Genomic DNA, 12,436 nt, shown 5'->3' with positions numbered 1-12,436 from the left:
CAGGCACATGGCTACCATTGTTAAGCTGATGACACACAGCTGCATGGATCTCAGGCTGCCTGGTGGACATCTCGGCATGGATGAAAGAATACCACCTACAGCTCAATCTGGCAAAGACTGAGCTTCTTGTCTTCCCTGCCACTCCAAGTCTACAGTATGAGTTCTCCATCCAGCTAGGCTCTTCTAAAATTATCCCATCAACTTCAATTATCCCATCAACTTCATAAATCTCAGTGTAACCTTTCATGACCGGCTGACCTTCAAAGACTACATTGTAAAGACTGCTTGAACTTGCAGGTTTGCTTTGACAACATCAGAAAGATCAGGGCCTTTCTAATGGAGCATGCTGCACAACTTATTGTCCAGGCCCTTGTCATTTATACTGCATTTCTAGGCTGGATTTCCATCAAGCACAATCAAACCTCTACAGATAATTCAGAATAAAGCGGCACAACTGGTTTACAACAAACCCAAAAGAGCCCATTTGACACCTCTCTTTATCTCCTTGCACTAAGAGGGGGGGGGGGGGGGGGGTAGTGGATCTACCGTAGAGTCAATTGGTTGTTCTTGGATATAGCGGGTTAACTCCGTATCAGCGCCACTCTGATCGGTAAAGGGGCAGAGATTTCAGACCTCCGTTTATTAAGGAGATCTGTCACAAAACTCATCATCCGCACCAACGTTTTTTGAGCAAATTTCAAAGCCGCACCCGCCCGCCATCCACTGATTGTTTTGCGATGCAATGCTTTGCTGATGCGAGCCGCAAAAAAAGCCATTGTCTGTTCTAGAAAGGATGCAGCAAAGATATTTAATGCTAGAGTATGAGGCATAGGCCTACGCTGAGTTTCATTTACGATGAGATGCGCTCTAGTTCACAGTACAGTGCAAGTGAACGCGGCGCGCTGCTGCTTCCATGTCACGGTTATCATTGTCTGCTATATTTGCTTTTTATTTATTAAAATACATGCAATTGGTTGATGAAACATTTATTAAAATTAAGATAAAATTTGTACAAAACGAAATTCGTTTTTAAGAAAGGTTTTCTACAAAGCAAAATTTTATGAAGTGGTAAATATCATGTCTGACGATTTACAAAACTTCATTAAGTGGTAAAAACCATGTCTCACGATATATTGCGCATCTGATGATCCTATCTAAAAAATGAAAATAATTTTTGATAAAAAATGTTTGTAAAAAATATTTTAATGACACGGTTTTGGCGGTTATAGAGTTCTAATGACGGTGTTCAACTATAACCGCCGGTCTCACGGTTATATACTAACCGTCACACCCCTAGTGGAATGATGGAGAATTCGTCTGTTTTTGTTACTTGACTTCATCCTATTTTTTTTATTATCTCTCTCTTTATTTATTACTTCTCTTTCTAGCTTGTACTTATTATAACAATCTTTAAAACTTGGTATTACAAGCACTTCCGGTGTCTGTTTGCCTCTTTAAGAAGAATCGCTTTATGTAGGCTATACCCCAATCTTTCCATAAAGGATATGCAAAATGACAATGTAAATCTTTGCAAATAATGGTTAGAAACTATAGGGATCAATTAATAAATACAGATAAAAGAAACTTATAAAATAAATATTTATTGTGATAGATTTTATTTGACAAAAAGAGATGCACACATATATGCACTGTTTAGAATGGTTTTGTATTGTAGAGCAGTTTAATCACAATGTTCTCCATCCTAAAATGCACAGTTTGAACTATGCTAAATGGTGCAATGTAAAAATATTTGGTAGTGTTAGTTCAGTTCCCCTTTACATCAAAAGTAGGTTAATTTGTAACTTGCTGAGCTCACACTGCACGATTTTAGTCCTAATTTTCACCTGCTGACAGTTTTGTGGAAATCGCCAACAAATGCCCACAATTGGAGACAGATCGGGCTAGTTCACATGACTGGCAATCGCACATCGTGTGTTATCATAAACACTATCTGAAAAGCACCAACACATCACTGATGACCATGAGATGTTTGGCACGCTAAATATCTGGTCCTGTCTGTGACTTCTCTAGTGTGAAAAGTGTTTTGACTGGAAATGTCATCAGCGACAACCTACAGCCAATGAGAGAGCACGATACAGGGCAAGGGAACGTTCAGTGGGAGGAGTCATTACAGACCTACAGCCAATGAGAGAGCACGATACAGGGCAAGGGAACGTTCAGTGGGAGGAGTCATTACAGACCTACAGCCAATGAGAGAGCATGATACAGGGCAAGGGAACGTTCAGTGGGAGGAGTCATAGATCTGAAACTAAACATCAGGGCCTCTGCAAGCAACCATTCTTCTTTTTTATCTTATGTTTTTTCACTGCAAATCAGTGTACAGACAAATTAGATTGCAAGCTTTTTGCAGGCTACCATTTTTGATAGGAATAAATCCATTCTCGGGTGTAAAAGTCATCTTGTGATCTTGTGCTATTTCCTGTGTCAATTCCTGCATCTGCTTGGTTGTGAAATAGTTTATAGACAAGGAAGATTTGTTTGCGATCCTTCCTATCGAAAAGTTGCATAATGTATAATCCTTGATCTGTCATGAATTGTGCACACAACAGCAACTAGACAATACCCCAGACAGTCGTGCAATGTGAGAAGAACAGCCATCCAATGACTCTGAAAAACCCACAGTGTGAACCCGTCATTACACACAGCTGGTACGGTTGTGTAAGAGCTAGATGAGAGTGTGAGTGTTGCTGTAGTTCTGATATCAGTCATGTGAACATCACAACCCAGTCACAGAAGTACTGATATTCAGATCAACAGTCTCTTACTCGTGTGATATGGATTAAATATAGTAAACATCCCGAGCTACAAGAGTAACGTTTACTAACTATTGAACGGTAAAATCTTAAGAGTGAAAATAGTATAACAACTGAAGAATGGGAAGAGTGTGTGAGTGAAGGTGTTAGTGAATGTGTGTAGATGTGTGTTAGTTAGAGGATCAGAGAATGAGACCGTTCCTCTGTCATAGTCCAGATACACTCTCACACGCTCAAGATCCTGTTTCACACGAAAGCCAAAGACAGGCTGCTCAGACAGACTGTACTGATCGTACCACACACTCCAGACACAAGTCTTATAGAAATCACGTCCCTTCCTCCGGTTTGATGCTGTAGTGACTCCGAGGCTCCAGTCTGAGCTCTCTTTAACCTCCACGTCCCAGCAGTGTGTTCCTGAGTTAAACCCCTCTGAACCCAGAACACAGGGATAATATTCAAACCTCTCTGGATTATCAGGAAGAGGTTGTTTGTTCCAGCTCCATTTCACACTGGTCAGATCATCTGACACGACGAGATCTGGATGAGCCGTGTTTGGATCCAGAATCACAGGAGCTGATGAGACACAATCAACAATCATCACAGATTATTATGAATCTACTGTTCAAACACATCAGACATGTTCCTTTTATTGTGTTACATGCACTGGGAGTTATTCTAAGTGGTTGCTGTGGCCATCTGTGTGTCCTGTTGTATATATATATATATATATATAAACATGAATACAGCACTGGGTAAAAATAATTTTCTGTGAAAGATTTCATCATGTAGCCCACAGTTGCTACTTTTGTGGTCTACAACATGACAGAAAGCCATGATAACATGTACATGAAAAATGTAGAAACACTGGACACAAATTGCAGAGATGGGAACCTAAAGGTTGATCCAATTAAATGTGTGCAAATTTATAGGGCCCCATTCCTATATTTTGCCTGGGGTCCCTACATTATTAAATCCGCTCTTGCCAAGACTTATATTTACGGAATACTCAACTGAGCTAAAACTATTCAATCTCTAACTGTCAAAGATTGGACACTTTAAATCTAAACACCCAGAAACCCTTAAATCTTACTTAAGCTTCCTAAGCTTTCTATGACTGTGTTTTGATCAGTTTTCAATATCACTATTTCAAGCACTGATCAGGGAGTAGGTCACTTCAGAGCTGTCTCAATCACAAAATCTATTGTGTGCAATGGAACGACTATGCTCACTCTTAACAGAAACTTCCATTGCATTTTATAAAGTTCAAAAGATAAAATGCATGGGCCAACTAGTTCAAGACTAAGGTTTAGATCCCCTGCAGTTAGACTCACTGTTCTGGACGATGTCCTGCATCTTCTTCCAGACTCTGAAGGGCAGGTTGCCCAAGTATCGTGGCACATGAATCAGAGCTCCAGAAGGAGTCTGTGGATCCGGCTGTGATGAGATCTGGACTCTGGAAGAACATTCAGGATCAGAACTGAAGTGACTTTGGATCAGAAGCAGAGAGAGAGATGATCACTCACCTTTCCATCGAGACTGGAAACTTCTGCAGAACAAACACACCATTGATCATCAATAATTCAATCAATCAATCAATCAATCAATGATCTGAAATCAGACCTTCAGAAAGCAGACGTCACTAGCGTTCATCATCTCCTCCATGTCTTTGATTGTGTGTGAAAGAGCTGAGATGTGTGTGTTGATCTCCTCCAGCTTCTCCTTCATCATATGTTTCTTCTGCTCCTCTTCCTCTCTCAGTGCAGTGATTGTAGCTTCTTCTTCATCTCTGAGGAACTGATGAAGCTTCTCAAACTGCTGTTTAATCTGACGCTCTGTGTGATCAGCTTGAGACTGAAATCAAACCACATTCACTTCAATCGTCTCAGAGACTCAACTGGAGAAGCATTAATGAGTGAGTGGATAAATATGGGTTAATTAACTACGATCAAAAATTCATGAGACATTCACATAAATCATATATGTTAATTTATTTCTGTAATTCAACTCAAATTGTGAAACTCATATTTAATTACACACAGACGGAAGTAGTTTAAGTCTTTGGTTATTTTAATTGTGATAATTTTGGCAAACATTTAACAAAAACCCAATAATTCACTGTTATCCTTCTGGAAAGTATGTTCATTTACTGTACATGTACTCAATCCTTGGTAGGGGCTCCTTTTGCTTTAATTACTGCCCCAGTTTAGCGTGGTATGGAGGTGATCAGTTTGTGGCACTGCTGAGGTGGTCTGGAAGCCCAGGTTTCTTTGACAGTGATCTTCAGCTCATCTGCATTGTTTGGTCTCTTGTTTCTCATTTTCCTCTTGACAATAGCCCATAGATTATCTCTAGGGTTCAGGTCTGGTGAGTTTGCTGGACAGTCAAGCACACCAACACCATGGTCATTTAACCAACTTTTGGTGCTTTTGGCAGTGTGGGCAGGTGCCAAATCCTGCTGGAAAAAGAAATCAGCATCTTCAAAAAGCTGGCCAGCAGAAGGAAGCATTAAGTGCTCCAAGATTACTTGGAAAACACAATGGACCAACACCAGCAGATGATATTACACCCCAAATCATCACAGACTGTGGAAACTTAACACTGGACTTCAAGCGACTTGGGCTATGAGCATCTCCACCCTTCCTCCAGACTCTAGGACCTTGGTTTCCAAATTAAATAATAAACTTGCTCTCATCTGAAAAGATGATTTGGACCACTGGGCAACGGTCCAGTTCTTCTTCTCATTAGCCCGGGTAAGATGTCTCTGATGTTGTCTGTGGTTTAGAAGTGGCTTAACAAGAGGAACACGACAACTGTAGCCAAATTCCTGGACACGTCTGTGTGTGATGGCTCTTGAAGTCTCGACCCCAGCCTCAGTCCATTCCTTCTGAAGTTCACTCAAATCCTTGAATCGATTTTGCTTGACAAAGTCAGCGGTTCTCTCGGTTGGTTGTGCATCTTTTTCTTCCACACTTTTTCCTTCCACTCAACTTTCTGTTAACATGCTTGGATACAGCACTCTGTGAACAGCCAGCTTCTTTGGCAATGAATGTTTTTGGCTGACCCTCCTTGTGAAGGGTGTCAATGATTGTCTTCTAGACAACTGTCAGATCAGCAGTCTTCCCCATGATTGTGTAGCCTAGTGATCCAAACTGATAGACTGTTTTGATGGCTCAGGAAACATTTGCATGTGTTTTGAGTTGATTAACTGATTGGCATGTCACCATATTCTAATTTGTTGAGAAAGTGAATTGGTGGGTTTTTGTTAAATATGAGCAAATCATCACAATGAAAAGAACCAAAGACTACTTCAGTCTGTGTGCACTGAATTTATTTAATATACAAGTTTCACAATTTGAGTTCAATTACTGAAATTAATTTTCCACGACACTCCTGTATAATAATTGTTCTATTCCGAGAATAAAAAGATTTTAAATGCACATGTCTGACAGTTAATTTAATAAACTCCAAGGAGTAAACAGTCAATACAGGAACATGTAATTATGTCAGACACAACGCTGCGTCTATTCAACAAAAAAAAAAAAATAGAAATATCAAATCTCACGTTGATGTATTGAAGTGTTTTTTCAAACTTTCCTTTAATGATTTCTTTGTGTTGAAGTTCCTCCTGTATTGAATTCAGTGTTGCATTGAGCTCCTCCTAGAGTATAAATTAAAAATTACATATAAGACACCAGATATTTCTGTAATATGTTCACATAATATGAGCAAAATTAATGGATTTATGTCCTGATTTAATCATCAAATATAAATCTGTTTTACCCTCAGTGATGAAACCACTTCACCGATGGGTCTGAATTTGTGATTGTCATGTTGTTGTGAAGTAAAGCACACCACACACACCGGCTGTTTGTCCTCCAGACAGAAGAGCTTGAGTTTCTCACTGTGTAAACTGCAGATCTCCTCAGATCCTGATGAACTAACCTCATTCCTCTTCTTTAAGAAGGACTCGCACAGGTTTTTTAACGCAAGGTTAACTGGAGGATCGTGTTTAGAGTCTCTCCTGCACACGGGACACTTCTGAGTTTCCGTGCTCCTCCAGAACTGCTGAAGACACTCTTTACAGAAACTGTGACTGCATGATAAAATAACAGGAGTCTTGAAGATGTCATGACACACGGGACACATATAATCATACTCAGCTGTTGAAGCCATTTTAGTTGTTGTTGAGCTTTACTATCACTTTCTGAATGATGCAGTCAAAAATGAATCCCACAGATCTGCTGTATGTTCAAAACCCTTCTTGAAAGCATGTTTCTTTACGCATCGATCCTGGTGAGCCTTTAAAGAGACATCGAGTCAGACCAACAGAAATGAGTCCGACTCTTCCTGCTGCGTGACGTAAGAGGGCGGAGCTTCGGGTCACGTGTGTGCGCGCGTGTGTGTCAGATGACTGCACGTTTAAATGCTCACCAGTAACCTGACAACTGCACGACTTAATTAATAATTCAGGATATTTCCATTTAGTGATGTCAAACTATAATCATTTGCGTATCTCACTTAGTAAAGCTAAGACATGTAGCTTAGTAAATATAATTGAACTAAAACTGAATTCAACACTTATTTAACTAAAATTGGTCACATTATAAGTAAGCAATAGGCCTAGGTGTTTTAGGGATTCATGCACTGAAGATGCTGTAAAATTATTGTATTTGTACTCTTCGACAGATTCAATCCCTAAAACACACCTAGATTACAAGATGTTTAATTAATCCCAATTCTACATAAATTACAAATAATAAATGATGGATGTGACATGAAGAAGTAAGAAATAAAGGTGGACAGAGCAAAGACACACGGTTACTCATCATGCTGGAAAAGCTGGTGTTTGCATTTCAACATTTTAAAGTCACTTGTTTTGAAACCACAATGCTTAAAAATGTGTGCAAATTCTCAAGACCATGGTGCACAGCAAAGTGACGTTGAGTGAATAATCGTGATAAAGATGATAGTCTATGATCTACAGGTTGTCAAATTTCTACCAGGTTATACATTGCCCATCTTCTGCAGGGTTCTGTATCTCTCATCTTCTATCTGTTCTCTTCAATAAACTCAAGAGTTCAGCTCCTCATGGTGATTTGAATGTTCCAGCATGTATTGCTGAACTGCAGTGGGAGGAGCTTAAATGATGATGTGATCGCTGTGGGAGGAGCTTCACTGATGAATTGGAATGTGGGAGGAGCTGATCTTCCACAATCAAAAATATATTTATTCTAATGGATAACAGATATAAATAATGTTAAGAAAAACAGTTAAAAGCATAAAAACAGAAATATGTTTACAGATTTGTAATCAACAAATGCTCTCAGAAAGCAAAGAACTGAGCTTTAAAGAGCAGTTTACAGGAGATCTGAAGATATCGGTTTAATAACTGAGGTGAAAACAAGTCCCTTCCAGCATCTCTATTCATACTGATCTCTACATCAGTTTCTAAACAGCATAGTAAAACATGGAAGAATAACATCAACAGAAGGTTTAAGGTGCTCCACTAGCTCTTGAAGCTGAATAACAGTAATAAGATAAAACTGACTACAAACAGCAGTACAACTAGGAGGAACTGATGGATCAGAGGAAAAGAGACTCTTTCCCATTAGAGCACTAATGATCGTAATGAACTGAAGATCAACCTACATGATGAGCTATAAACACTAAATACAGCCCAGGAAAAACACATAACTAATATTCTCAGTTTGTTAAATAGACTTTATTAATTCTGTCAATAGTAATCTCCCACTGATGCCCTACAGATCTCAATAACAGTCACATGAACAGATCGATAAAGCCTCGATGAAGGATGATCGTCTCACTTCAGCATCTGGAGAAACTGAAGTGGATCAGAACCGCATTCACACTGAATTCAGATCCGTCATTACAGAGTTTCTCTCATGGCAGTGCAGCTCTGCACACACACGATAAACACTTTTAATGAACAAGTTTTTAAGGAAAGCAGAAGTACATTAATTAACCAACAATTATCTTATTAGACTATAAAGTACCCCCAAATAAACAGTTTACATTGAATCTAAACAACTGAATTTCATATATGTGGGAGCCGTAACCATTTTTGATTTAATATTATCAAAACGTATCAAGTGTTTGTTAAATACTGAAATATCAGTGTTCAAAATACCTTCATCTAGGACACGAACCACGTTAACCACACCCACTTCCCAATCCCCCGCCCACAATGGCTCCTCCCACCACCCTGACTCCTCCCCCTCACTCTAATCTAGCACTAAACACACACACACACGCTCACATTACCAGCAGAGGATCTAGTGAAGGTCCTCCCGAATCAGACGGAGTAAAACAGATTCAAGTGTTGTGAGACTCGTTCTGAAGCCTGTAAACGTGGAGGCCCGTGGCACATTCAGCACAGGCTCCCTGATTGAGTGTAAACGGCTGATCTGAAGTCAGATCTATAACTCGGTGCGAGAGCGAGAGATCCGAGGCCCTTTCCGGATCTCTTTCCTCTTCTCCTCCTTCCTTCTCCTCTTCTCTTCCTCGCGGAGAATCTTCTGGAAGGCCTCGGCCGTGTGCAGCACCTGAGAAAACACATCCACAGATCAAAGCCAAACAGACAGAATAATCCTGAGCAACACCTGTTATAATGGCTCCATCTACACACTACAGACCAAGGACTAAACTGATTTAGTCAGTAAATCATTCAGGATTTTAACAAGGATGATAGGTGACAGTGTAGATATGACTTGTTGTGTTTGTGTGTGTGTGTGTGACTCACGTCGTCTCGTTCGGTGCGGTACGGGTTTTGTGTGTGTGTGTGTGTGTGTGTGTGTGACTCACGTCGTCTCGTTCGGTGCGGTACGGGTTTTGTGTGTGTGTGTTTGTGTGTGTGTGTGTGACTCACGTCGTCTCGTTCGGTGCGGTACGGGTTTTGTGTGTGTGTGTTTGTGTGTGTGACTCACGTCGTCTCGTTCGGTGCGGTACGGGTTTTGTGTGTGTGTGTGACTCACGTCGTCTCGTTCGGTGCGGTATGGGTTTTGTGTGTGTTTGTGTGTGTGTGTGTGTGTGTGTGACTCACGGCGTCTCGTTCGGTGCGGTACGGGTTGTGTGTGTGTGTGTGTGTGACTCACGTCGTCTCGTTCGGTGCGGTACGGGTTGACGAAGTCTGCAGATTTCTCCGTGATCCCCAGCTCCTGTGACATCTGCAGCAAACACACACAGAGTTAAAGCTCGTGTCTCAGTGCTCTGAGTGTGATGTCAATCCCATGATGCCTCAGTCTGACCAGCGTGAGCACGTGCTGATGGGCTCCTCCGCTGAAGACCCCCGTCTGGTTACAGAAGCGCAGACCCCAGCGCAGCAGGCGACTCCAGTCCACGTTCTGATCGAAGTAGTGATGCACGATCCTCGGGAAGCGCAGGGCCACGTCACCGAAGAACGCCGTGTTCTCCACCACGTGAGAGTACGCTGGAGGAACAACAACACTGACACATCAGCTGCTGATGAAGACGTCTGTGACACTGAGGAGCTTCTGTTTCTCTCCAGCTGCTGCGGTATACAGCGCTACAGAAATATACATCAGCTGAGTTCTGTACGGAAGCCTACTGCCACATTACCAAACTCAGTTATGAGATTAAAAAATATATATATTTTGAGATGATGCACGTGCACACACTCACTCACACACATACACATGCACGCACACACACATGCATGCACTCGCACATGAACACACACACACATGCATGCACTCGCACATGAACACACACACACATGCATGCACACGCACATAAACATGCACAGGCACACACACATGCACATGCAAGACACATAAATGCGCACATGCACATGAACGCACACATGCACGCACGCATAAATACACGCGCTCACACACACACATACACACGCACACAAACGCACTCTTAGATGTCTGATATGTACTTCTAGAGTCTCTGACCTTCTTTGATTTTGTCGTCGAGTGGGAACGGATCGTCCGGCTGCACGTTAGCGGCTTTAAGAATGGCTCTGGAGTCCTCCAGGACCTGAACACACACACACACACGGATCAGACCCATCCAGACGAGCTCCATCACACACACACACACAGACCTTGAAGAGGCCCTTCAGCATGATGTCGATGATCTTGTACTGCTGGTTGACGTCGCTGAGCTCCACCAGGTTCTTCAGCGCATTCAGCTGATCCTTCCTCTTGGTCTCGAACAGACGCTTATCTGAGGAGCCGTTCAGGAGAACCACACACACTCACTCGCACACACACACAGACACACTCGTATCTGAGGAGGATACAGATCTCCAGGTTGGAGTCGTGTCGGGGTCTCTGTGTGTCCGAGTCGGAGCCGAGGGCCGCCGGAGCCACCAGCAGCAGCAGAACACACACACTCAACATGACCTCTGGAGACACACACACACACACACACACACACCAGGGAAAAGAAGAAGACAATTAAACCAATCCAATGTGGCTTCTTGTGAACATTCAAATAAATCGCAGAATTCGAGCTTCCACTAAATATATCGGATTGATGACTGAATTAGAGACACTTCTGACAAACCAGTATTAAATGCTCAAGCACAAAGACATTACAACCAGCTTCTGTTTTAATCGATTCTGAAACGATGTGTGTTATAAAAACAGGAGCAGAATTAATAATTCAGACTAAAATCAGTGACAGATGAACTCTGAATTCAGCTGATAAACATCTCTTCAGACAGAAAACAAGAGCCTCAGTTCAGAATCAGTGTGACTTGATAAAGACCAAACTGAGCCGATGTAAATAATAGATGAAGTCATCTCCAGCCTCATCATAAACCCTGAGGGATCTGACAGATTTATGTTTCATATTTGATGACCGCTTCAGAGGGATGTTCTACTTCCGGTCCTGAGACTCGGACCAGACGAACATCCTGATCTAGAGCCCAAAACCACCTCTGAACACATCTACAGATCGTTTCCGGTCTGAAGACATCACTTCCTGCTGTCTGCGGGGGTTAACCCGTTTAGCTGGTTCGTCCTGACAGTCCTCATCATCTGACATCACAGATATGATTGACAGAAAACGGTTGAAGATCGTGATTCAGTGACTGACGGGAATATAATAATCATCATTATTATCAGTCTGCTGTTCAGTCAGCGCTGTCGGACACTAGGGTGTTACTCTGGTATTACTCTGGTGTTACTCTGGTGTATGGTTCTGTCATCTCTTTCCCTATAACTGACTGAGGCCAGATGTTATAATTTAACATCGAGAATGAAAAGATCTCGAGCGCTCGCTCACTCACCTTCACCGTCAGGCGCGCGAGCATCGGTTGAAAATGCGTCGATCGTCCGTCGGATGCGAGCTCTCGTGTGACGATGCGAGCGGCGCGTCGGTTCGGATCATTCACATGCCGCGCGTGTCCTCCAGTCCGCTGCTGCCACGCGCGCCGCCGGTTTCCGCACGGAGCGCTTAGAGCGACGCACGCGCGCTGACGTCACCGCCATCGAGCGTCAATAGAATTATTCTTTAGACTTGAATCCAAATTCTCTGTGGAATTTTATATCTAAATTAGTTTTTTCCACACTAGATGGTCTTAGATTTCTCTTGATTTGACGTTACAAAATTGATAAAATTCCTTGAAGCTTATCCTGCTTTCATAAATAAATGTTGCGGGCTAGGTCTCA

General features: G+C 42.0%; 2 protein-coding genes across 4 annotated transcripts; both read right to left on the bottom strand.

The window, feature by feature from the left end:
* Positions 1-1,599: 1,599 nt before the first annotated feature.
* LOC127942548 (zinc-binding protein A33-like) lies at positions 1,600-7,151 on the bottom strand. 3 transcript variants are annotated; one of them, XM_052538356.1, is made up of 7 exons: positions 6,555-7,151; positions 6,337-6,432; positions 4,395-4,625; positions 4,298-4,320; positions 4,106-4,227; positions 2,137-3,347; positions 1,600-2,071 (listed from the first exon to the last, which is right to left on the bottom strand). In XM_052538356.1, exons 1-6 carry the CDS (start codon positions 6,945-6,947, stop codon positions 2,842-2,844), a joined length of 1,371 nt encoding a protein of 456 aa, XP_052394316.1. In that variant the 5' UTR covers positions 6,948-7,151; the 3' UTR covers positions 1,600-2,071; positions 2,137-2,841. The 3 variants fall into 3 exon arrangements, with proteins under 3 accessions (XP_052394316.1, XP_052394300.1, XP_052394308.1); XM_052538340.1 differs by having other exon boundaries at positions 1,600-2,136; positions 2,202-3,347; XM_052538348.1 differs by having other exon boundaries at positions 2,202-3,347.
* Positions 7,152-8,474: 1,323 nt separating this feature from the next.
* On the bottom strand, positions 8,475-12,232 carry LOC127942674 (coiled-coil domain-containing protein 134). Its single transcript, XM_052538551.1, has 7 exons — positions 12,055-12,232; positions 11,062-11,166; positions 10,864-10,985; positions 10,712-10,796; positions 10,040-10,221; positions 9,887-9,958; positions 8,475-9,337 (listed from the first exon to the last, which is right to left on the bottom strand). The coding sequence occupies exons 2-7, from the start codon at positions 11,159-11,161 to the stop codon at positions 9,212-9,214; spliced, it is 687 nt and encodes a 228-aa protein (XP_052394511.1). The 5' UTR covers positions 11,162-11,166; positions 12,055-12,232; the 3' UTR covers positions 8,475-9,211.
* Between the last annotated feature and the right edge of the window lie 204 nt (positions 12,233-12,436).

This window comes from Carassius gibelio, chromosome A3, assembly GCF_023724105.1.
Source record: "Carassius gibelio isolate Cgi1373 ecotype wild population from Czech Republic chromosome A3, carGib1.2-hapl.c, whole genome shotgun sequence".
Lineage (NCBI taxonomy): Eukaryota > Metazoa > Chordata > Actinopteri > Cypriniformes > Cyprinidae > Carassius > Carassius gibelio.
This window is presented reverse-complemented; position numbering and strand designations above follow the sequence as displayed.

Bases quoted from the DNA above. Each gene is read 5' to 3' on its own strand.
- LOC127942674 (XM_052538551.1), bottom strand. From the start codon at position 11,161: ATGTTGAGTGTGTGTGTTCTGCTGCTGCTGGTGGCTCCGGCGGCCCTC. The intron at 10,797-10,863 runs GTCTGTGTGTGT...GTGTGTGTTCAG, and splicing joins TGCTGAAGGGCCTCTTCAAG to GTCCTGGAGGACTCCAGAGC. The intron at 9,959-10,039 runs GTCAGACTGAGG...TGTTTGCTGCAG, and splicing joins ATCAGCACGTGCTCACGCTG to ATGTCACAGGAGCTGGGGAT.
- LOC127942548 (XM_052538356.1), bottom strand. From the start codon at position 6,947: ATGGCTTCAACAGCTGAGTATGATTATATGTGTCCCGTGTGTCATGAC. The intron at 6,433-6,554 runs GTAAAACAGATT...TTTATACTCTAG, and splicing joins AAGTGGTTTCATCACTGAGG to GAGGAGCTCAATGCAACACT. The intron at 3,348-4,105 runs GTGAGTCTAACT...GTGTCTCATCAG, and splicing joins GCAGGACATCGTCCAGAACA to CTCCTGTGATTCTGGATCCA.